The 23,323-nt window shown below is 45.9% G+C and overlaps 1 protein-coding gene across 4 annotated transcripts in view; it reads left to right on the top strand.

The window, feature by feature from the left end:
• The window catches only part of LOC106564911 ((E3-independent) E2 ubiquitin-conjugating enzyme UBE2O), a 52,674-nt gene extending 29,476 nt beyond the window's left edge, over positions 1 to 23,198 (top strand). Inside the window, exons 4-21 of one of the 4 annotated variants that reach the window (XM_014131417.3) lie at positions 717 to 814; positions 916 to 979; positions 1,551 to 1,694; positions 1,889 to 1,998; positions 5,313 to 5,463; positions 5,616 to 5,721; positions 6,037 to 6,391; positions 8,391 to 8,545; positions 11,536 to 11,648; positions 11,915 to 12,046; positions 12,268 to 12,366; positions 12,736 to 13,615; positions 13,843 to 13,979; positions 14,310 to 14,513; positions 15,559 to 15,616; positions 16,648 to 16,802; positions 17,436 to 18,007; positions 18,225 to 23,198. In XM_014131417.3, the coding sequence (XP_013986892.1) occupies positions 717 to 814; positions 916 to 979; positions 1,551 to 1,694; positions 1,889 to 1,998; positions 5,313 to 5,463; positions 5,616 to 5,721; positions 6,037 to 6,391; positions 8,391 to 8,545; positions 11,536 to 11,648; positions 11,915 to 12,046; positions 12,268 to 12,366; positions 12,736 to 13,615; positions 13,843 to 13,979; positions 14,310 to 14,513; positions 15,559 to 15,616; positions 16,648 to 16,802; positions 17,436 to 18,007; positions 18,225 to 18,255 (3,564 nt within the window). In that variant the 3' untranslated portion in view covers positions 18,256 to 23,198. Of the gene's footprint in view, positions 1 to 716; positions 815 to 915; positions 980 to 1,550; positions 1,695 to 1,888; positions 1,999 to 5,312; positions 5,464 to 5,615; positions 5,722 to 6,036; positions 6,392 to 8,390; positions 8,546 to 11,535; positions 11,649 to 11,914; positions 12,047 to 12,267; positions 12,367 to 12,735; positions 13,616 to 13,842; positions 13,980 to 14,309; positions 14,514 to 15,558; positions 15,617 to 16,647; positions 16,803 to 17,435 lie in introns of all 4 variants that reach the window. The other 3 variants (XM_082958866.1, XM_082958867.1, XM_045691267.2) reach the window with 3 other exon arrangements.
• Positions 23,199 to 23,323: the final 125 nt, after the last annotated feature.

The raw sequence follows: 23,323 nt of genomic DNA, 5'->3' as shown, positions 1-23,323 counted from the left end.
CTGAGGCTGGTAACTCTAATGAACTTATCCTCTGCAGCAGAGGTAACTCTGGGTCTTCCTTTCCTGTGGCGGTCCTCATGAGAGCCAGTTTCATCATAGCGCTTGATGGTTTTTGTGACTGCACTTTTTTTCCCAGATTGACTGACCTTCATGTCTTTAAGTAATGATAGACGGTCGTTTCCCTTTGCTTATTTGAGCTGTTCTTGCCTTAATATTTTATTTTAGATTTAATATTTATTTAACTAGGCGATATGTACTTGGTCTTTTACCAAATAGGGCTATCTTCTGTGAACACCCCTACCTTGTCACAACACAACTGATTGGCTCAAACGTATTAAGAAGGAGAGAAATTCCACAAATTAACTTTTAACAAGGCACACCTGTTAATTGAAATGCATTCCAGGTGACTACCTCATGAAGCTGGTTGAGAGAATGCCAAGAGTGTGCAAAGCTGTCAAGGCAAAGGGTGGCTACATTGAAGAATCTCAAATATAAAATATATTTTCATATGTGTAACACTTTTTTTTGGTTAGTATATGATTCCATATGTGTTACTTAATAGTTTTGAGGTCTTCACTATTATTCTACAATATAGAAAATAGTAAAAACAAAAACCCTCAAATGAGTAGGTGTGTCCAAACTTTTGACTGCTACTGGAAATGTACCACGTCAATGTCTCTTTTACAATCATTTGTTTCATGCGTGTTCCCTGCTAGTCTTTCATGTATGGGGACTACATAGCCTACGACTTCTGGCTGGGGAAGGTGTACAACCTGACCAACCACATCATCCTCAAGCTGTCCAATGGAGCCAGGTACAGAATCTGTCCCAGTATGAGTGTAATTTCAAAACTGTTTAATTTACATCTATATGTCTGCTTCAAGCTTAGCTCAACTTCTCCCTCTACTCCTGCAGGTGTTCCATGAATGTGGAGGACGGCGCCAAGCTGTACGACGTCTGTCCACACGTCAGTGACTCGGTAGGTGAAATGTTTTTGTGTGAAAACGTAGCCGTCTGCCCTCGTCCACTGCACTTCACTGACCGGATAAGGCCGGCTGGGTGGAAGCAATATGAAATGAACTTACTCACAGCCTTGAGCTTCCTATTCCTCCTTATTGACCAGAGGTAGATGTGTTATACTTTGTAACAGGGCTGGGGGTCAATTCCATTTGAGCTGGGTCAATTTAGGAAACCGATTTTAGATAATTGAGTTTAAATGGAATCGACCCTAATCTTGTTTAAGGCAGCAGGTTGCGTGCGTCCAATATTAATCAGAAACTGTTGTGCTTTGACTGGGAGTACCTAGGTATTACTCCTGTTCACTTTGGCTGTTATTTCAGAAACAATACAACCGTTTCTACGTAGTCAACTATTAAAAAAACTTTAAAAAACACTGAAGGTTGTTAAGTACTAGCTATGTTCTCCTGTCATTTGTTGACATGACCAATGAGCAGCAGGATATCTTCCAGATCTTTTTAGATTCTCCATGGACTGGGTTAGGGAAACTGCCTCTGTGTGTTAGTAATATGCATCTCCTCCCTGGTTGGTAGGGTCTGTTCTTCGAAGAGGCCTACGGTTTCTACCCAGGCCAGGTGCTGATCGGGCCGGCCAAAGTCTTCTCCAATGTCCAGTGGCTCTCCGGGGTCAAGCCCGTACTCCGCAAGAAGATCAAGTTCAGGGTGGTGGTCGAAGAGGTATGATGATGGCAATTTACGTATTTCTAGTCGTGCATTATTCACAGGTTAACAACTTGGGAAATCTGAGTTTTTCCTGGTTTTTACTGACCACATCACCTTACCACCTAATAATAGGTTTTTCTACTTCAGTACGTGTGATGTCACTGCTCTAAATGGTTCTTTGTGTCATGTGACCCCCCCCCCCCCCCCAGGTCCAGGTGGCAGAGCTGAAGGTGACGTGGATCACCAAGAGTTACTCCCCCAAGGGCACGGACAGCGTCTACCCCCCTCCATCCACCATCTCACAGGAGAACCTCTGCAGGTACTCTACTGTCTGTCTGTTACAAGGCTGTACGCTGACCTTCTTATTTTTTTTACAAAGAGCCCGTGAGCGCCTAAGTTGAAAAATGTAGGCGCACACAAAGAAATTTAGGAGCATAAAGAAAAATATTTGAATCCTTAATTTTTCTAGGCGCACTGGTACTCCTAAATTAAAATTCCAGCTCGCACAGCAAAATATTTTTGGGGCGCGTATGTGAGTAACATGGTCGCACTAGAGCCCAGCATTCATTGACTCACCCAGCCATCCACACTGGGGAACATAGAGGCTGCAGTTCTCCATCATAGATATGCAGTGTATGGACAGTCTATTTCTAGTGATCTGGTCCACACATTATATACACACCTCACAATCACATCTCTCACTCACACCTGCATGTCTTAATTGGATGCTTACATGGAGATGGTGAAGTTGTCACTTTATAAGAAGGACCGCAGTCATTTTTGCAAGCTGCACTGTAAAGCCTATGGTCGTAGCTGGAGAAAGAGCAGGTCTCCTCAAAGTTTCAAACGGTCAGAACCATTAGCATTTGAGACGGGTGAAATCCAAAGCTGTTCTATATTAACCCTCTTAAAGTCAATGTCCTACGCCCCTGAGGAAAATTGAATTAGCATAATGAAAGTATCCCCATTTAAAAATCTGTCAATTTAATCTGGAGTTGGATGCCACTCAATCCACTGCAGCTACAGTTGAAGTGGGAAGTTTACATACACCTTCGCCAAATACATTTAAACTCAGTTTTTCACGATTTCTGACATTTAATCCTAGTACAAATTCCCTGTCTTAGGTCAATTAGGATCAGCACTTTATTTTAAGAATGTGAAATGTCAGAATAATAGTAGAGAATGATTTATTTCAGCTTTTTTTTCTTTCATCACATTCCCAGTGGGTCAGGAGTTTACATGCACTCAATTCGTATTTGGTAGCATTGCCTTTAAATTGTTTAACTTGGGTCAAACGTTTCGGGTAGCCTTCCACGAGCTTCCCACAATAAATTGGGTGAATTTTGGCCCATTCCTCCTGACAGAGATGGTGTAACTGAGTCAGGTTTGTAGGTCTCCTTGCTCGCACATGCTTTTTCAGTTCTGCCCACAAATTTTCTATAGGAATGAGGTCAGGGCTTTGTGATGGCCACGCCAATACCTTGACTTTGTTGTCCTTAAGCCATTTTTCCACAACTTTGGAAGTATGCTTGGGGTCATTGTCCATTTGGAAGACCCATTTGCGACCAAGCATTATCTTCCTGACTGATGTCTTGAGATGTTGCTTCAATATATCCACATCATTTTCTTTCCTCATGATGCCACCTATTTTGTGAAGTGCACCAGTCCCTCCTGCAGCAAAGCACCCCCACAACATGATGCTGCCACCCCTGTGCTTCACGGTTGGGATGGTGTTCTTTGGCTTGCAAGCCTCCCCATTTTTCCTCCAAACATAACGATGGTTATTATGGCCAAACAGTTCTATTTTTGTTTCATCAGACCAGAGGATATTTCTCCAAAAAGTACGATCTTTGTCCCCATGTGCAGTTGCAAACTGTAGTCTGTTTTTTTATGGCAGTTTTGGAGCAGTGGCTTCTTCCTTGCTGAGCGGCCTTTCAGGTTCTCGATATAGGACTCGTTTTACTGTGGATATAGATACTTTTTGTACCTGTTTCTTCCAGCATCTTCACAAGGTCCTTTGCTGTTGTTCTGGGATTGATTTGCACTTTTCGCACCAAAGTACATTCATCTCTAGGAGACAGAATGCGTCTCCTTCCTAAGCGGTAGGACGGCTGTGTGGTCCCATGGTGTTTATACTTGCGTACTATTGTTTGTACAGATGAATGTGGTACATTCAGGCGTTTTGAAAATTGCTCCCAAGGATGAACCAGACTTGTGGAGGTCTACACATCTTTTTCTGAGTTCTTGGCTGATTTCTTTTGATTTTCCCATGATGTCAAGCAAAGAGGCACTGAGTTTGAAGGTAGGCCTTGAAGTACATCCACAGGTACACCTCCAATTGACTCAAATTATGTCAAAAATGCCTATCAGAAGCTTCTAAAGCCATGACATCATTTTCTGGAATTTTCCAAGCTGTTTAAAGGCACAGTCTACTTAGTGTATATAAACTTCTGACCCACTGGAATTGTGAACAGTGAATTATAAGTGAAATAATCTCTGTAAACAATTGTTGGAAAAATTACTTGTGTCATGCACAAAGTAGATGTCCTAACCGACTTGCCAAAACTATAGTTTGTTAACAAGAAATTTGTGGAGTGGTTGAAAAACAAGTTTTAATGTCTTCAACTGTACCTATGTTGCACTTCCGCATCTGCGGTGAACGTTGAGAGTTAGAGCGATGTTTGTCAAACCCTGAGACTTCCGAAAATCGGTGTTCTCACAAAATCATCTGTAGTGTCCGAACGGTTTGCTCGACGACTCCCACAAGCGTCTTGGGACACATCTGAAGTCAGTTCAGCCCATCTGTCGAGTTCTATCTGTAGTGTCCCAACAGTTTGGGCTCCATACTAATATGACCCCTCTGTGGAAAGCTGAGACTCTGCTTTCGGTTGTTTTGTTGGTTGTTTTGCTCTAAGACGCCCAGAGGCCTCACATGACTAGTCTTAAGGTCCCCAGGTTTGAAAAAAATGTATGAAATTATATATGGAGAATGTTTAGTGACAAAAATAATGTGTTTATGGTCTAATAGCAGTAAGGCCAAATACAATTTGTAATTTTTTTGGCTTAGATGGGGCGTAGACTGTTGTGCCAAAAATAAGGGGTTAAATACATGTACAAAAAATAACAAATGTTACCTCATCTTTCTTATATCTCCAATGTAGGACAGACACTTCAGAACAAACTTGTTTTGGGGACTATCTGTTGTTCCATGTTGTGAATCTGTTATTCAACACGTTTGAATAGTCAAAAATATTTTTTCATCATATTTTTTTGATACTTCAAGGGTTGATTGGTCATTTCTGCAGATAAATATTGACATATTACTAGCAAAAGTTCAAATATCTGCCGAAATGATCAGTGGGTGATGGGGAATCTGCTAGTGGCTCAAGTGCCTACACACACACACACAAAGGGCCATTCGGCTACAAGAAGTCAGCTTTGAAGGATCCAGCTCAGTATACAATTTTAATTTAGAATAGAAAATGAATGTGTTCATGCAACAGATGTTAGTGCATCGTATCAGAGCCCATGTATCTAGATGGAGAGATATTCATCCCTAACACACACCCATTATTTTACGTCTATAATCCTTCTAATAACATGCTCCCCCTACATGTGTTTGTTCTGATCCAGAGTGAAGCGTCTGGGCTACTATGACCACACCCAGAGGCAGCTGGGGGAGAGGGCCCTGTACGTGTTCCCAGCCAATGGAGACACCACACACATCACCTGTGAGTGGCCCGACGGGGCCCCCGGACTCCCAGAGGACCCCGTAGCCAGGAAGGTGTGTGTGAAACAATTGATCACAATGTTGCCTCTGTTTGCACAGATACTCCATGTATCCAATTTTCTTCCCTCAATGCATGCACTAACAACTGTATATTTTTGCCGTGTTTCGTATTATATCAGTGTCCTATGACAATGTCCTTCCTGCAGTTGAAAAGAATGTTCAAGAAGGAGTTGTTAGGGAAGAAGACCAGTGAAAATGCAGACACGCAAGGTGCCAACCAGCACTCTACCGACAACACGGACAGCCTTGACGGTACATGCTGCTTTTATTTATACTACTTCATCAGACATTTTTCCTTGTCATTTTTTGGCAGATATCCTCACTTAAAACTGATGACGAGCTCAATTGTTTTATATTTTAGAATCATTTCTGTCTCAATACAGTCTACTCCTGAGTGCCCATCTGATAACAGCACACCTTGTGCAGGGTAGTTCGCCCCACAATTAAAATCTATTCTTCATGCTTAGGTCAATCCCAAGTCACTGCATATACTGTACCACTAGTCAATTTTACATGTAAAACCAACTCAACGACAATCAACCATTTCGTCCCCCTCCCCACACCCAGGTGACCTCAAGCCTGACAACACCCACCCAGACTCCACCGACCACACCGCCCTCCCTCGCCCTCATCACCCCAACAACGGCCCCAACCACACCCTCCAGCCCTCGCCCCTGTGCCCTCCCCCCTCTGACCCATGGCCCGAGCCCGCGGAGCAGGACGCAGACGACGAGGCGGGGGCGGAGGACACGGACGACACGTTGTCGCTGACGTCGTCGGCGAGCAGCACTGCGTCGTCGCAGAGCGGGGGTCTGGGGGGCTTGAACAGGAAGAAGAGCATCCCGCTGTCCATCCGCAACCTGAAGAGGAAGCACAAGAAAAAAAGGACCAAGTTCTCCCGCGAGTTCAAGCCCGGCGACAGGTGAGCCAGTTGTCAATCAAAACAATTTGTATTCATAGTATGCCATGTGACCTACAAATGTAGCGGACTACAAATGTATAGAAATGACTACAAATGTAGCAGGCAAGGTCACAGCCTAGGCCACACTTTAGTCCTCTCCCCTCTTTCTTTCTGCCTTCTCTCCCTCACGCCCTCCCTTTCAGAACTTCAGCTATTCCTCCCTCTCTTGCACCCTCCCTCCATTTTTCTCTCTCCATTCAGGAGATGTCCCTTCCCTGGCCATCTCCTTCTCTCCTTGGCACGTGTTAAGGATGATCAATAGCTTACTGGCCAGAATTCAGCTACCCACTGGCAAAAATGCTGCATCCTTGAACCCAGTGTCACTTTTATTTATTTTTTGTCACATGCATATGAGTACGGCGCCCCAGGAGAAAATAAGGGTGAAGTGCCTTTCTCAAGGACACATTGTGCCTCTCCCAGCTTCTCATGCCTCCCAGCCTTGTACAGATAGACAATCACATCATTATCCTCCGTCTAAGGCCAGAGACAGATTCTGCATCCGAAATGGCACCCTATTCCCTATAGTAGTGCACTACTTTTGTCAAAAAGGGAATAGGGTGCCAATTCTATTTGGGACGTATACACACAGAGCGGGTCACCTTACACCCACTCCTCAGCCAAACGGACCAGTGTTCATCGATCCAACATCTTGTCTCCTAGAAAATGTCCTCTCCTCCTTACGAACCTTCTGATGGCTTGTTACTAACTACGGGGATCGATTTCAGGCTGATTTCCCAGAGCAGATGTACACTAATGACCCTGGGTGTTATAACGCTGTGTGGCTGCTGCTAGTGACAGTGTGACCTGGCCTTGTCTTCAAATCTTGAACCTAGCACCAATCCAGTACTAGTACCACTCTATGGCCGATATGGTACTACTAGGCCTAGTACTAATCTAGTGCCAATCCAGTACTAGTATCAATCTGAATTTAGTACCAATAACAATCCACAGGTTATACTTGCATAAATCTAGTAGTATTGGTGCGTTGTGAAAATGAATACGCTCACTACCGCACTCGTTCTCCTTGTCGTTCTGACTGAAAACCCAATAGTTAAGTTCCTTTATTAAAAGCACGGCGGTACCAACAATTAGCTATGCACCATTAGTTTGGCGTTTCCAAATAGGTTGGCGTTTGGGTTGATGTCGTAACCTTTTCTCAAGACATTGCAGAATTCAAGTACTTCAATTTCTACCAGGCGCCATTCAAAAGCGGCAGGTTTTCCAAGGCTGCATATCCGATATTTCCTATATAGTGCACTACTTTTGACCAGAGCCTTGGTTAAAAGTAGTGCATTACATAGGCAATAGGATGCCATTTCAGACGCTGCCCAAGGCTGTCATTTCCCCCCTTTTAAGCTGCCCTGTAGATCAGATCTGATGCTTAAATATAGCTGGCAGCTGATAAATCATGTAGCATGTGCTTAGGTGTGCCCAGATAACATCCAGGTCCTCTGATTGAAAGAGACAGACAGGGAAAGGGTCATGGAGAGGGTAAAAGAGCCAGGGAGATCAAGGGGAGGGGGGGAAATGAGATTGCGTTGCAGGGGGAGAGAGCGAGAGGAAGACTGATGGGGGGGGATACAACGGCAAGGGGGAGGTAGTGACTGAAGTTAAGAGGCAGAGCATGGGGAGAGTGGCTGAATTCCAGTGGGGGATTGAATTGAGGTAGAGGAGAGAGTGATTTAAAGAAAAGACATGACATGAGATGGATATTATGGCTGGAGGGAGACAGTGACGGAGGATGCAAGGCGGAGGAGATTAGATTCGGCACCGCGCGATATCTTTGATTCACACTGCTGCACACTGCAGTTTAACTTTCCATTGTGTAACCTATAGGCATTTTCCACTCTTAACCAAAACAACTTAGTGAAATTGTTAGGCCTTGTCAGTGAAGACGAATTCCAGTATTAGTTAGTCACTAGTTGTAATATCTGCCATCTCCCTGTTTTTTAACCGCCAGGGTGGCGGTAGAGGTTGTGTCCACCAAGACCTCGGCCGACGTCCTCTGGAAAGATGGCCGTATGGAGACCCTCATCCGCTCCAATGACCTCATCCCCATCCAGCACCTGGACAACCACGAGTTCTGCCCCGGAGACTTTGTTGTCGACAAACGACGTAAGTAGCTAGCGCACTTCCCGCTCGTATTCAGACCCCTTGACTTTTTCCACATTTTGTTACGTTATAGCATTATTCTAAAATGTATTAAAACACACAATACCCCATAATGACAAAGCAAAAACAGGTTTTTAGACATTTTTGCAAATGTATTTAAAATAATAAACAGAAATCAAATCAAAGTTTGTCAATTGCGCCGAATACAACAGGTGAAGTAGACCTTACAGTGAAATCCTTACTTACAGGCTCTAACCAATAGTGCAATTTAAGTAAAAAAAAAAATTGTATTAGGTGAACAATAGATAAGTAAAGAAATAAAAACAATAGTGAAAAATACAGTGAAAAATAACAGTAGCGAGGCTATATACAGGCGCCGGTTAGTCAGGCTAATTGAGGTAGTATGTAGATATGGTTAAAGTGACTATGCATATATGATGAACAGAGTAGCAGTAACGTAAAAGAGGGGTTGGTTGGTTGGGGGGGGGGGGGGGGGGGGCACACAATGCAAATAGTCCGGGTAGCCATTTGATTACCTGTTCAGGAGTCTTATGGCTTGGGGGTAAAAACTGTTGAGAAGCCTTTTGGTCCTAGACTTGGCGCTCCGGTACCGCTTGCCATGCGGTAGTAGAGAAAACAGTCTGTGGCTGGGGTCTTTGACAATTTTTAGGGCCTTCCTCTGACACCGCCTGGTGTAGAGGTCCTGGATGGCAGGCAGTTTAGCCCCAGTGTTGTACTGGGCCGTACACACTACCCTCTGTAGTGCCTTGCGGTCGGAGGCCGAGCAGTTGTCGTACCAGGCAGTGATGCAACCAGTCAGGATGCTCTCGATGTTGGAGCTGTAGAACCTTTTGAGGATCTGAGGACCCATGCCAAATCTTTTTTTGTTTCCTGAGGGGGAATAGGCTTTGTCGTGCCCTCTTCACGACTGTCTTGGTGTGTTTGGACCATTCTAGTTTTGATGTGGACTCCAAGGAACTTGAAGCTCTCAACCTGCTCCACTACCTACCCTCACCACCTGGGGGCGGCCCGTCAGGAAGTCCAGGATCCAGTTGCAGAGGGAGGTGTTTAGTCCCGGGGCCCGTAGCTTAGTGATGAGCTTTGAGGGTACTATGCTGTTGAACGCTGAGCTGTAGTCAATGAATGATGATACCTCATCAGTGATACCTTATTTACATAAGTATTCAGACCCTTTGCCCTGAGACTCAGGTGCCTCCTTTTTCTATCGATCATCCTTGAGATGTTTCTACAACTTGGAGCCCACCTGTGGGAAATTCAATTGATTGGATATGATTTGGAAAGGCACACACCTGTCTATATAAGGTCCCACAGTTGACGGTGCATGTCAGAGCAGAAACCAAGCCGTGAGGTCGATCGAATTGTCCGTATAGCTCAGAGGCAGGATTGTCGAGGCACAGATCTGTGGAAGGGTACCAAAAAATGTCTGCAGCATTGAAGGTCTCCAAGAACACATTGGACTCCATCATCCTTAAATTGAAGAAGTTTGGATCCACCAAGACTCTTCCTAGAGCTGGCCTCACGGCCAAACTGAGTAATCGGGGGAGAGGTGCTTTGGTCAGGGAGTTGGCCAAGAACACGATGGTCACTCTGACAGAGCTCCAGAGTTCCTCTGTGGATATGGGAGAACCTTCCAGAAGGACAACCATCTCTGCAGCACTCCACAAATCAGGCCTTTTATGGTAGAGTGGTCAGACAGAAGCCACTCCTCAGTAAAAGGCAAGAAAGCCCACTTGGAGTTTGCCAAAAGGCACCTAAAGGACTTTAGGAAACAACATTCTCTGGTCTGATGAATCCAAGATTGAACTCTTTGGCCTGAATGCCAAGCATCACATCTGTAGGAAACCTGGCACCATCCCTACGGTGAAGCATGGTGGTGGCAGCATCATGTTGTGGGAATGTTTTTCAGCGGCAGGAACTGGGAGACTAGTCAGGATCGAGGGAAAGATGAACGAAGTACAGAGAGCCTTGATGAAAACCTGCTCCAGAGCGCTCAGGACCTCAGACTGGGGCGAAGGTTCACCTTCCAACAAGACAACGACCCTAAGCCCACAGCCAAGACAACGCAGGAGTGGCTTCGGGACAAGTCTCTGAATGTCCTTGAGTGGCCCAGCCAGAGCCCGGACTTGAACCCGATCGAACATCTCTGGAGAGACCTGAACATAGCTGTGAGGTGGCACTCCCCATCCAACCTGACAGAGCTTGAGACGATCTGCGGAGAAGAATGGGAGAAATTCCTCAAATACAGGTTTGCCAAGCTTGTAGCGTCATACCCAAGAAGACTCGAAGCCTTAATCGCTGCCAAAGGTGCTTCAACAAAGTACTGAGTAAAAAGGGTCTGAATACTTAACTAAATGTTATCATTTCATAATTATTGAAAACATTTTTGCTAACATTTCTCAACATGTTTTTCCTTTGTCATTATGGAGTATTGTGTGTAGACCGATGAGGGGGAAAAAATATTTTAGAATAAGGCTGTAACGTAATAAAATATTGAAGTATGTATACTGTATATAGCACCAGTATCCTTTCTACATACTTTGTATGTGGTTTTAGTCGTTTACGTTTACGCAGGGGGAAAAACAACTTTTTCCGAACATGAATATAGGGGAAACACTGACTATAATTGCTGGACTAAAAACTAAAATATCAGAGCCAGAACAGTACGGCTCAGGTCAGCCCTGTAATGTAAATCAGCTATTAGATCAGCTCATATTTAGGCCATTGTTTGACTGTACCACCATGTTTACTCTATCGTCTATATTTAACATGGTTTAAATATAGAGTTTATTTTGGTTCTGTAACTGTGGAGGAAATAAACGAGGGAGCCATTTCTCAGGTTGACTTTCATACATGGTGTCCTTGGTGATACATTTTGTGCCTCAGGTCAGAAAGTAACTTCAGCTGTGTGTGTGTGTGTGGTGTGTGTGTGTGTGTGTGTGTGTGTGTGTGTGTGTGTGTGTGGTGTCACACAGCCCAAGCCCCTACGGACCCAGGCGTGTACGGGGTCATCCAGTCGGGCGACCACAAGGGCAGGACGTGTGCCGTGAAGTGGATCAAACTCAACGCCTCCAGCGACAACGTGGAGGTCAGTCTGCTGGGCATTGTGGGTCACCCGGGGGAACAACAACCTTTTTTAAATATTCCATAGCTCTATAGAAATTGAATTTGGGCCAGTCTGAAATGACTCTATTCCACGTTAACCTATTCCACATGTAGTGCCCTACCTGGGCCAAAGCAATAGCCCCATGGTCCTATTGCTCTGGTCAAAAATAGTGCACTATATAGGGTGGCTTGTAGTGTCATTTGAGCTGAATGATATCAGTCTAATGGGTGACGGTTTTGTTTGTTTAGGTCATAGGAGAAGAGGAGGATGTTAGTGTGTACGACATCGCCGACCACCCAGACTTCCACTTCCGTACCACTGATATCGTCATCAGGATAGGGAACTCTGAGAACGAGCGGAATACAGAGTGTGAGAATGATGTAAGTTCGAAAATGTCATTTGTTTTGTCACTTGACATGTTAGTAGTTTTCCCCGTGGCTCTTGGATTGTTCTTTTCCAGTCCACGTTGTACAGGTGCTTTGACCTGGTTACACATCCACCATAGTTGCTAAAAGCGTGCTCTGAAAGGAAATATCATCCAGTACAGTACTATAGTGTACAAAGAGTATTTTCACATACCGGTCTTTTATCTTCTGCCCAGACGTCAGTAGGTCAGGTCTTCAGAGTGGACGTGAGCAGCAAGGTGGAGGTGGTGTGGGCTGACAACTCCATGACCATCGTCCTGCCACAGGTACTCATGGTAATTGTAGTCTTTCTGTCCCACATGCGGAACTTTTCTGTCCGCATGCGAGGTTGTAGTGGTCACTAATCGGTGGCTCTGTTGGTTTCTGTTAAGTTTTTGTTGGCTGTGTTCACTATGCCAATGACTTGTGCTACTACTGTACCTTCTTGCTCAGGTTTCTGTTCATGCTAATTGTGTGTAATCTGAATTTGTGTTGCAGATGGCATGCTGCTGTATGACTTGCTTGCTGCCCTTTTTAAAAATGTATTATTCTATAATGACATTTGATATTGACACAAAAAGCACTTAATGAAAGTTAGTAATTATTAATGAGCGCTTATAAACGCGGCGATGATTTAGTTTGTTCTCTAACCCCCTTCCATCTAGCACCTGTACAACGTGGAATCTGAGATCGAGGAGACTGACTATGACTCTGTGGAGGAGAGCAGCAGTGGCCTGTCCACGGAGGAGTGGGAGGACGAGAGCGACAGCTGGGAGACTGATAACGGCCTGACTACCAACGAGGACGACCAGCACCCCGCCAACGAGGACACCGCCACCCCGGCCCCCACCGGCCCCAGCCCCTTCATCATCCCTCCTGAGGAGGGCGGCAAAGCAGGGGCCACCACCGCCACCAAGCCCCCTAACGCCACAGAGGACCTGGAGGGAGCTGGGGCTATAGCCAGCCCAGGCGCTGGTGCTGGAGGAACCACCCCTGGAGCAGGAGGGGGTGATGCTGCAGAGAAGCTCCCCGGGAAAGAGGGCACGCCGCGGGGCTTCCGCGAGCTGAAGGAGGCCCTGAAGATCCTGGAGAGCCTGAAGAACATGACCGTGGAGCAGCTATGGACGGGCGGCTCGCCTACCTCGCCCACGTCTGGTGCCGCGCCCTCCGCCAACGGGACTAACACCAACGCCACAACTGCCATCACACCCGAGAAGCCCACCAAGGAGAAGCGCTTCCTGGATGACATCAAGAAGCTTCAGGAGAACCTGAGAAAGACCCTGGACAATGTGGCCATCGTGGAGGAGGAGCGGATGGAGGCAGTGGTGGAGGCCGGAGGAGGCGGGGCAGGAGGAGGTGGGAGTACGGAAGGAGGAGAAAGAGGGGGTGAAGAAAGGCTCCAGGAGGAGGTGGCGAAGACCCCAGGACCGGCACCAGAGTGGCCCAGCGATACGCCTGTCCTGTGCCAACAGAGTGGTGGCAAGCCTGGTGTCACCTTCACCAGTGCCAAGGGAGAGGTGTTCTCTGTGCTGGAGTGGTCACCAGGTGAGGACACAACACTGTGCTTTTAGCTTGTCATTGTTTGAGTTTGTTACTGAGACATCCACTAAACTAGTAGTACTGGGAGAAGAAAACACCCCATGACTTAAATATCCCCAAAAATGCCCTGTTCGAACATTTCAATGCACTGGTCCATTACTTCAGATGACCTTTTCCAAATACCCACTAAATGCCTTGTTGGAATACCAAAACATTTATCTGACTCCTGCCAGACACCCACACCTTTAAGAAGATGGAGTTCCAGCCGGCCGAGGCCAAGAAGTTTTTCAGCACCGTGAGGAAGGAGATGGCTCTGCTGGCCACCTCGCTGCCCGACGGCATCATGGTCAAAACCTTCGAGGACCGCATGGTACGCTCACCGACACCTGAGAAGAGAGCCGTTTGGAAGTGATCCGAATGTAGTCGATTACAGCCAAGTATTAAATTGCATCAGACCGCTCTTCAGTGGCTAAAGTGACGCCGGTTTTGAGCTGCCAGTTTCTCTGCACTCATTAAACACTTGAGTTAAAAACCTCTTCATGCTGTTATTTTTGAAGATAAGTGATAATTCTGATGATGATGATGATGATGATGATGATGATGATGATGATGATAGTGAACATGTGCTACTCTCGTTGACATTTAAGTGGCTCTCCGTTCCTCTCCTCTTTTTCTTCACCCTGTCCCTCTCTCTTCATAGGACCTGTTCTCAGCCCTGATCAAGGGGCCCACGCGCACCCCTTACGAGGACGGCCTGTTTCTCTTCGACATCCAGCTGCCAAACATTTACCCGTCGGTGCCGCCCCTCTTCCGCTACCTGTCACAGTGCAGCGGGCGCCTCAACCCCAACCTCTACGACAACGGCAAGGTCTGCGTCAGCCTGCTGGGCACCTGGATCGGCAAGGTGAAAGTAGACCTTTATCCCTCCCTAAAAAAGTGTGATACTTGGTATTTTGGGTATTTTATTAGGATTCCTGGGGTCCACACAAAACATGAAACATGACATAATACAGAACATTAATAGACAAGGACAATACCAATACATACACACAAATTACAGTATCTAGGTCAAATACTTAGACCACCCATTACCTTCCCTTTGACTGTTCTTAGACCACCCATTACCTTCCCTTTGACTGTTCTTAGACCACCCCTTACCTTCCCTTTGACTGTTCTTAGACCACCCCTTACCTTCCCTTTGACTGTTCTTAGACCACCCCTTACCTTCCCTTTGACTGTTCTTAGACCACCCATTACCTTCCCTTTGACTGTTCTTAGACCACCCATTACCTTCCCTTTGACTGTTCTTAGACCACCCATTACCTTCCCTTTGACTGTTCTTAGACCACCCCTTACCTTCCCTTTGACTGTTCTTAGACCACCCATTACCTTCCCTTTGACTGTTCTTAGACCACCCCTTACCTTCCCTTTGACTGTTCTTAGACCACCCATTACCTTCCCGTTGACTGTTCTTAGACCACCCATTACCTTCCCTTTGACTGTTCTTAGACCACCCATTACCTTCCCTTTGACTGTTCTTAGACCACCCCTTACCTTCCCGTTGACTGTTCTTAGACCACCCATTACCTTCCCTTTGACTGTTCTTAGACCACCCATTACCTTCCCGTTGACTGTTCTTAGACCACCCATTACCTTCCCGTTGACTGTTCTTAGACCACCCATTACCTTCCCTTTGACTGTTCTTAGACCACCCATTACCTTCCCTTTGACTGTTCTTAGACCACCCCTTACCTTCCCGTTGACTGTTCTTAGACCACCCATTACCTTCCCTTTGACTGTTCTTAGACCACCCATTACCTTCCCGTTGACTGTTCTTAGACCACCCATTACTGTCCCTTTTTGACTTTAAAAAAAATATTATTTTGAACATTATAATCTGTTTGTATAAAATGTGCCTCACACAGCCTTCCCTGTTTATCAATCCTCAGGGTACAGAGAGGTGGACCAGCAAGTCTAGCCTGCTGCAAGTGCTCATCTCCATCCAAGGCGAGTCTAAACTGACCTCACTAGACCTACTCTTACAGTCACGCACACAGATTTGATTTGGTCCTTCACCAGGTCAGGTTCGGGTCCTGTAGGGACACCCCCCCCCCCCCCTCCCGTTGTCTTCCCTGCAGCAGAAGTGTATGTTTTATTCATGCCGTTCATTAACATGTCGGCTCCGGCTGCAGTGAGTGTCACACACCATCACCCTCTGACAAGACTGTCGTGGTTAAACTGCCTCACCTTACCATCAGCAATGTTCACCTCAGGATGTTGGAGACAATTATAGGATTTGTTGCTATCGCAAACTAGGCTTATAGGCTTATACAGGTTAATCCTCATAAGGCTGAATACATGTGAATTGTCATGAAGGTGTTTGGGGTTAACAAAAGTGTTTGAATCTTTCCGTACACTAGAATACAGGGTTCATGTGGGAATGTCTTTTATTTCGAAGGTATTTGGGTCCTTTGTAACTTAATGATCCAATTTAGCTCAATATCAAATCATTTCTGGGTAACAATTAAGTACCTTACTGTGATTGTGTTCAATTCAAATTGTCAAAAAGAAACCAATAGCTTCTTAGCAAAGAGCAATTTCTCAAGCAAGATTTTGTGTAGGACTGTCTGGAAGTGGTCTGAGTCGGGAGGGGAAAACTAGCTGTTATTCTCTTATTGGTCTATTAACTAATTTTCCGGTACGCCTGGCACCTACTACCACACCCTGTTCAAAGGCACTTCAATCGTTTGTCTTGCCCAGTCACCCTCTGAATGGCACACATACACAATCCATGTGTCAAGGCATAGAATTCCTTCTTTAACCTGTCTCCTCCCCGTCATCTGCACTGATTTGAAGTGGATTTAACAAGTGACATCATTAAGCGATCATAGCTTTCACCTGGTCAGTCTGTCATGGAAATTTGTATAGTCTGTGTATATAAAATGCACGACAATCATTTTTTGGACTGCACTGGGCCTTCAATGCTTCATTGTGGGTCTGGTAGAATCTAAAGAGTGTGCTGTGTGTGTCTCTCCCAGGCCTGATCCTGGTCAACGAGCCCTACTACAATGAGGCAGGTTTCGACAGTGACCGGGGCCTGCAGGAAGGCTATGAGAACAGCCGCTGCTACAACGAGATGGCCCTCATCAAGATGGTGCAGTCCATGACCCAGCTGCTGCAGACTCCCATAGAGGTCGGGGATACAAATTGATTTGTGTAGATTTTATGATTTGATTGTATTTGTGTGAAACTAACACACAAAAAATCCCCCCCAAAAAACGGACACTTATTATATACATATTGACTGACAGGTTAACTCTTTTTGGCTTGCCAGCTGGCAAAATGTTCTTGTTTGAAAACTGCATCTGGACACAGCTTTTTTTGTTTCACCTGGCTGCCAGTTCATAATCTTTTGAACATAATTTGAGGAGTTGCCTGACACTCAATAGGAATGGGAGATGGAGTCATACAGCAGTGCTGAGGCAGAGGGCTGGTGGTGAGGCGACTGGCTACTATTCTGAACTCGGTTTGGTGAGCTTTTGACGTCCAGAGCTGCTGAGGCATCATCCTAGTGGGTGTTACCCCGAATGGAAGAGGACAAGTCCAGGGGCTAAAAGACCCTCTCATCACCATCTGCCATCCTCTGACCAGCTCCCTCCGCTCAAGCCATGAACTGACCCTCTCCATCTTCGGAGGAAAGACTTGGCCTCTATTGGTTGACCTGTCATGATATATTGCTTGTTTGTTTTTGCTCTTGAAACTCTTTGAGATTCAGATCACGGTGAGATTGAGCCATAATGACTCTATTTTGTCTGTTTCCAAACAGGTGTTCCAGCAGGAGATCCGGCAGCACTTCACCTCCAGCGGCTGGCGCCTGGTGCACCGCCTGGATGCCTGGCTGGAGCTCCACGAGCTAGCCGAGAGGGGCCCTCCTCCAAGACCATCCCGGGACAGGCCTCCCTCAGTGGAGCCTCTAGACGAGACGCTCCCCTTGGATCTTATTGCCCACAGCACCCCCAACAAGCACCAGGGCACCGGGGATGAAGAGCTGGAGGACTCTGGCCTAAGCCTTTCCACCACCGCCACTTCCCAGCAGGAGCTCAGCCGGAACTTGGACGGCGCCGTCTCGGCCACTGAGGTGGCCGGGGCGAGCGTGGTGGTCTCTGGGTCGGTTAGAGGGGCCTCCTCGGACTCTGGGGGCGGTAGCCAGCCGGCGGTGCGACCAAAGAAGCGCAGGAAGAGCTACCGGAGCTTCCTGCCCGAGCGGAGCGGGTACCCAGACATTGGCTTCCCCCTCTTTCCTCTCTCCAAGGGCTTTGTGAAGAGTGTGCGCTGCGTGCTGCTGCAGTACCGGGCCGCCCTGGCCGCCAACTCCATCCCCGACCACGTAGAGGACAAGTAAGTGACTAGTGACTCCCCCAACGCCCACCTCAATCCTCAGCCCACCCTCCAAGAGCTGCACTGTGCCCCCAATGATCTCCCAAATAGCCCCTGTACCCTCTGATTCCCCTTGCCCAGCTGCTGCCCAGTGCCCCTGCCCCTCGGCCATCTATCTAGTGCACTCTTGCCCCCCCAGACCACTAAAAGCTAACTTGGTGTATGCACTTTCCTTCAGTGTCCAGAGTCCAGACAGAGGCCAGATGTGAAGGGAGAGGAGTGGGAGTGTCTTATGGAGATCTAAGCCACGGCCCATAAGCGTCCTCCCCCATATTGGACCTTCTGAGCTCTCATGGACAAGGAGCGAGAGCCTCGACTGGAAGGCAGCGCCACACGTCTCCCCTCGTGGGCGCTGACGGAGGAGGAAGGAGAGGAGGAGAGATGCGGAGAAGCTGGTTTGATAAAAAAAAGGTGCCATTGACTTGCAACGTCTATAGCTGCTTTAAGGGGAAGTGGAATTACCTGAAGAGAGACATTCTTCGCGAATTGGCGCCACAAATGAAAATGTTACTCCGCTGTGTCAATTGGATCTAAAAAACTAAATGGTGACAGTAGCCATGGCGTCCTGGTATCTGCAGTGTCCAAAAGTGCAACCCGGACAGATTCTCTAAGCTGGGTTTTTCTCTGAACTACGTTTCCCAGGCTCCTTTGACCCTGGCGGGCACCCTTAGCACTGCTCCTGTGCCCCGTTACCACCCTGCACTCTCCAATCAACAGACAATCTCGGCAGGGCTGGGCACCTTTTGACATGCTGACGTATTGAGTTTCTTTTAAAAGTAGATGTTACTGGGTGTTTGCTTTTTGCCCTGCTCCTCTTGTTCTTTCTCGCTTTAGAGACACACGCACACGCACACACACACACTATCTGAATGTTATTAACTGCCCACCTACAACCGCTTCACTCTGCTATGTCCTTGCTGGTTTCCTCGCCAATCGCTCGCACCGAAACATGCCGTTGCAGAAACACTTGAGTGACAAGTTTACATACTCATCACCACTTCTGGATGTTATATACACTACTAGGCCCTACGGTACATCTCTGGCTCTAGAATAGAGGAGTGCAGTTACACGTAACTATATGAAGGACTGTCTGTTTCCTCTAGGTACGGTCAAATGAGCTCTTTAATATCTTTGACTGTAGAACGTTTCCATTCTAAGACTTGATAACTTTCTGACACTGTACAGACGGTTTTAGTTATATCACCCATTTCGCTCTTAAGACTCAACTTGACTTTTTTTTTCTTCTACAAGGGATCAAGGCTAGGTTGAAAATACACAGTGTAAGACAGCGTTCGAAAAACGTTCATTGGACCAGCACAGTTGCTGATTCTACAGCATCGAAAACGTGACCAGTGGCTGTAGATAATTTGAAGAGAAAAAAAAAAACGTTTAAATGAATAGAATGACAAACGTGTTTGAGTAGTTAGCTGAAATTTACTATGATTGTGTTTATTTTCCACTATAATACCGACATTTCTGTACTGCTAACATTAACTTACATTCATTTTCGCTCTGGCGCTGGTCCAATTTAATGTTTATTTTCTAACGCTTCTCCATAGAATTATTACGTTGTCTTAACCTTCTCCATCTTCAAGGTAGTGACCTTTTTCCTTTCTTGCAGCTTTCATTGACCTTTGAGTCACTTAAAGGCTGGTCCTCCAGAGCTATCCCACAATCCTCTCTTCTGCTCACTCATTAGGCTACAACTAGAGGTGGAGCCACAACAGTGCACATGACACGAGTAAAGACGCGATCCATTCCATCACTAAATGAGTCATATCTCAACATGTTGCCTTACTTGAATTGTTCTTCTTAATATATTATCAGACCCTATGTACAGATCTGCTTGTTACCCCGGCCTGATACCCACTACATTCACCCCCATTCCAGTGTTCAGAGGTTGGACGTCTAACATCAGATCCGGGGTCAGTTTTCCCTGGACTTGTGCTTAATTTAACCATTTGTAGGTAGGAAAAATGAATAATAAATATAACAAAATAGCTGGTCCCAGATCTGCTTTGACAATGGCAACAGCCCACAAGTTGAATGGTGAAGTTACACAGCTTCAGCCACTATATTCCAGTGTTACTCTCAACTGCTGTTTGTTTGGTGATGGAGATTGATTGAAGTTTGTAGACAGAGATTGAGTGTGGATGCAGAAGGTTTTGATAAGCTTATACTTGATTTGGTTTTGTTCTTGCCCTTTTGCCTTGAGCACAATGGAGTGTCACTGTTTGTCCCCAAGATCGGAGTGCTGTCCCGTTCTCTTTAATTTTCCCAGTTTAAAGGGTGAATGATGCACTTTTGACAACATGGCCTCTGGCATAGTCATGCTTGTACTTTGTGATATTACTTTTATATTTCTTTAAATTAATGCTGGTTTGTTTATACTTGCTTGAATTGGGTGAAAAATGGTCAGTGTTCTAAACTCAGCAAAAAAAGAAATGTCTTCTCACTGTCAACTGCGTTTTATTTTCAGCAAACTTAACGTGTAAATATTTGTATAAACTGAACAAGTTCCACAGACATGTGACTAACAGAAATGGAATAATGTGTCCCCGAACAAAGGGGGAGGGGGGGGGGGGGTCAAAAGTAACAGTCAGTATCTGGTGTGGCCACCAGTTGCATTAAGTACTGCAGTGCATCGCCTCCTCATGGACTACACCAGATTTGCCAGTTCTTGCTGTGAGATGTTACCCCGCTCTTCCACCAAGGCACCTGCAAGTTCCCGGACATTTCTGGGGGGAATGGCCCTAGCCCTCACCCTCCGATCCAACAGGTCCCAGACATGTTCAATGGGATTACGATCCGGGCTCTTCGCTGGTCATAGCAGAACACTGACATTCATGTCTTGCAGATCACGCACAGAATGGGCAGTATGGCTGGTGGCGTTGTCATGCTGGAGGGTCATGTCAGGAGGAGCCTGCAGGAAGGGTACCACATGAGGGAGGAGGATGTCTTCCCTGTAATGCACAGCGTTGAGATTGCTTGCAATGACAACAAACTCAGTCCGATGATGTTGTGATACACAGCCCCAGACCACGACGGACCCTCCACCTCCAAATCGATCCCGCCCCAGAGTACAGGCCTCGGTGTAACGCTCATTCCTTCGACGATAAACGCGAATCCGACCATCGCCCCTGGTGAGATAAAACCGCGACTCGTCAGTGAAGAGCACTTTTTGCCAGTCCTGTCTGGTCCAGCGACGGTGGGTTTGTGCCCATCGGTGACATTGTTGCCGGTGATGTCTGGTGAGGACCTGCCTTACAACAGGCCTAGAAGCCCTCAGTCCAGCCTCTCTCAGCCTATTTCGGACAGTCTGAGCACTGATGGAGGGATTGTGCGTTCCTGGTGTAACTCGGGCAGTTGTTGCCATCCTGTACCTGTCCCACAGGTGTGATGTTAGGATGTACTGATCCTGTGCAGGTGTTGTTAGACGTGGTCTGCCACTGCGAGGACGATCAGCTGTCCGTCCTGTCTCCCCGTAGCGCTGTCTTAGGCGTCTCACAATACGGACATTGCAATTTATTGCCCTGGCCACATCTGCAGTCCTCATGCCTCCGTGCAGCATGCCTAAGGCACGTTCACGCAGATGAGCAGGGACCCTGGGCATATTTCTTTTGGTGTTTTTCAGAGTCAGTAGAAAGTCCTCTTTAGTGTCCTAAGTTTTCATAACTGTGACCTTAATTGCCTACCGTCTGGAAGCTGTTAGTGTCTTAACGACCGTTCCACAGGTGCATGTTTATTAATTGTTTATGATTCATTGAACAAGCATGGGAAACGGTGTTTAAACCCTTTACAATGAAGATCTTTGAAGTTATTTGCATTTTTGAGAATTATCTTTGAAAGACGTGGTCCTGAAAAAGGTACGTTTCTTTTTTTGCTGAGTTTATTTAACACAGGGAGGTTCTCTCTGTATGGCCACCAGGGGTCAGTGTTTCCATTCATTGTGTGCGCCGAAGAATGAAATTAGCCTTTTCCCAGACCTGTATATGCTTTGACCAACTCCTTTAACTAGCACTTGATTTAAAGCATAATCAGATCTAGGATCAATTGTTAAAAGGATTACTATGAAAGAAAGTGCCGAGATTAACACCATCTGGTTCTTCTATAGCCTAGTCCCAAATCTGTTTGTGGTCTTTGCCAAGAATGCACAAACAGATCTGGATGTGGGCTAGTTCTGATAGTGCTTCCTGGTTTATTTGAACAGTCGTTGTTTACAGCCATCTGAAATATATTATTATGCTCTTGCTTTTTGCCAGAAATATTCTGTGGGGCCATTACCCTTGTGTTTACCGGTGAGCTGAAAACGAGGGCGTTGACTAATCTTTTTGCTTGGTGTTCATGAGTGTGAGACAGTACAATGTGCCATTGTCAATGAGTGAGTGCAAAGCGTGAGACAAACTGATTATTGTAAAGAAGAAAAGGATGTGATTGGGTTGTTCCTTATTTTTTTTTTTCCTCTCCCACCTTTTTAAAAGTAATTCCTGTATCAAGCATGGCAGTCAGGCTTCCATTACTTCTCTTCCTCCTCAACTTTCTTCCTCTTTTCTCTTTTCCTGCCTGTACAGTAAGCCCTTAAGGACGTTCCTTTGCTTTCCCATTTTAGGCTGCAGTACTTGTAGCGTTGCAGCCTTAGTTGGTTCCCGCCAAACTTCTCCTGTGTTTGCAACCTTCAATCTCTCTCTCTCATGCCCATGTTTCTCCACTATTGCAAAAAAACTGGGAAAAAATGTGAAGCCAGGTCAAGAAAAAAAACATGGAGGATTTCAAGCACATGAAGTTATGTACTATTTCCTGTGTACGTTTATATTCAGACTTATTCATTACTGCGAGATTTCCAGCCAAAGCATGTAACATGTTGCTTTAAGCCTTGAACGGACACAAGACTTGACTGTACGATGTGAACATTTCCACAGTGGCCTGTATTGGTAAACTAATAAACGTATGATTTTTAGCCTGATCCCTCTGTACAGAAGTCATGACTATACTATAAATACATAATATATTTAACAAAGTTGAGCTCTGTAAGTGGTCATGTGTACATTTGCAGTTTTTTATTTTTATTTGTCTTTTCTTTTTTTTTTTTTACAGTTCCTTTCATTATGTTAAGACCTGTTTTAAAGTGATGCATTAAACTTTGCAAGCAGTACCATGGTTACAAGTTGTCGCTTGTGGTGGATTAAAGTTGGTTGTATAATAGAGTAGTGTTTAGTTGACCTCCACTTAAAGGACAAAACAGCAACTTTACTCTTGTAATTCAAAAGAAACAAGTAA

Source organism: Salmo salar, chromosome 12 (assembly GCF_965601325.2).
Source record: "Salmo salar chromosome 12, fSalSal1, whole genome shotgun sequence".
Taxonomy (NCBI): Eukaryota; Metazoa; Chordata; class Actinopteri; order Salmoniformes; family Salmonidae; genus Salmo; species Salmo salar.
The sequence above is the reverse complement of the archived record's forward strand: the minus strand, read 5'-3'. Positions and strand labels throughout refer to the sequence as shown.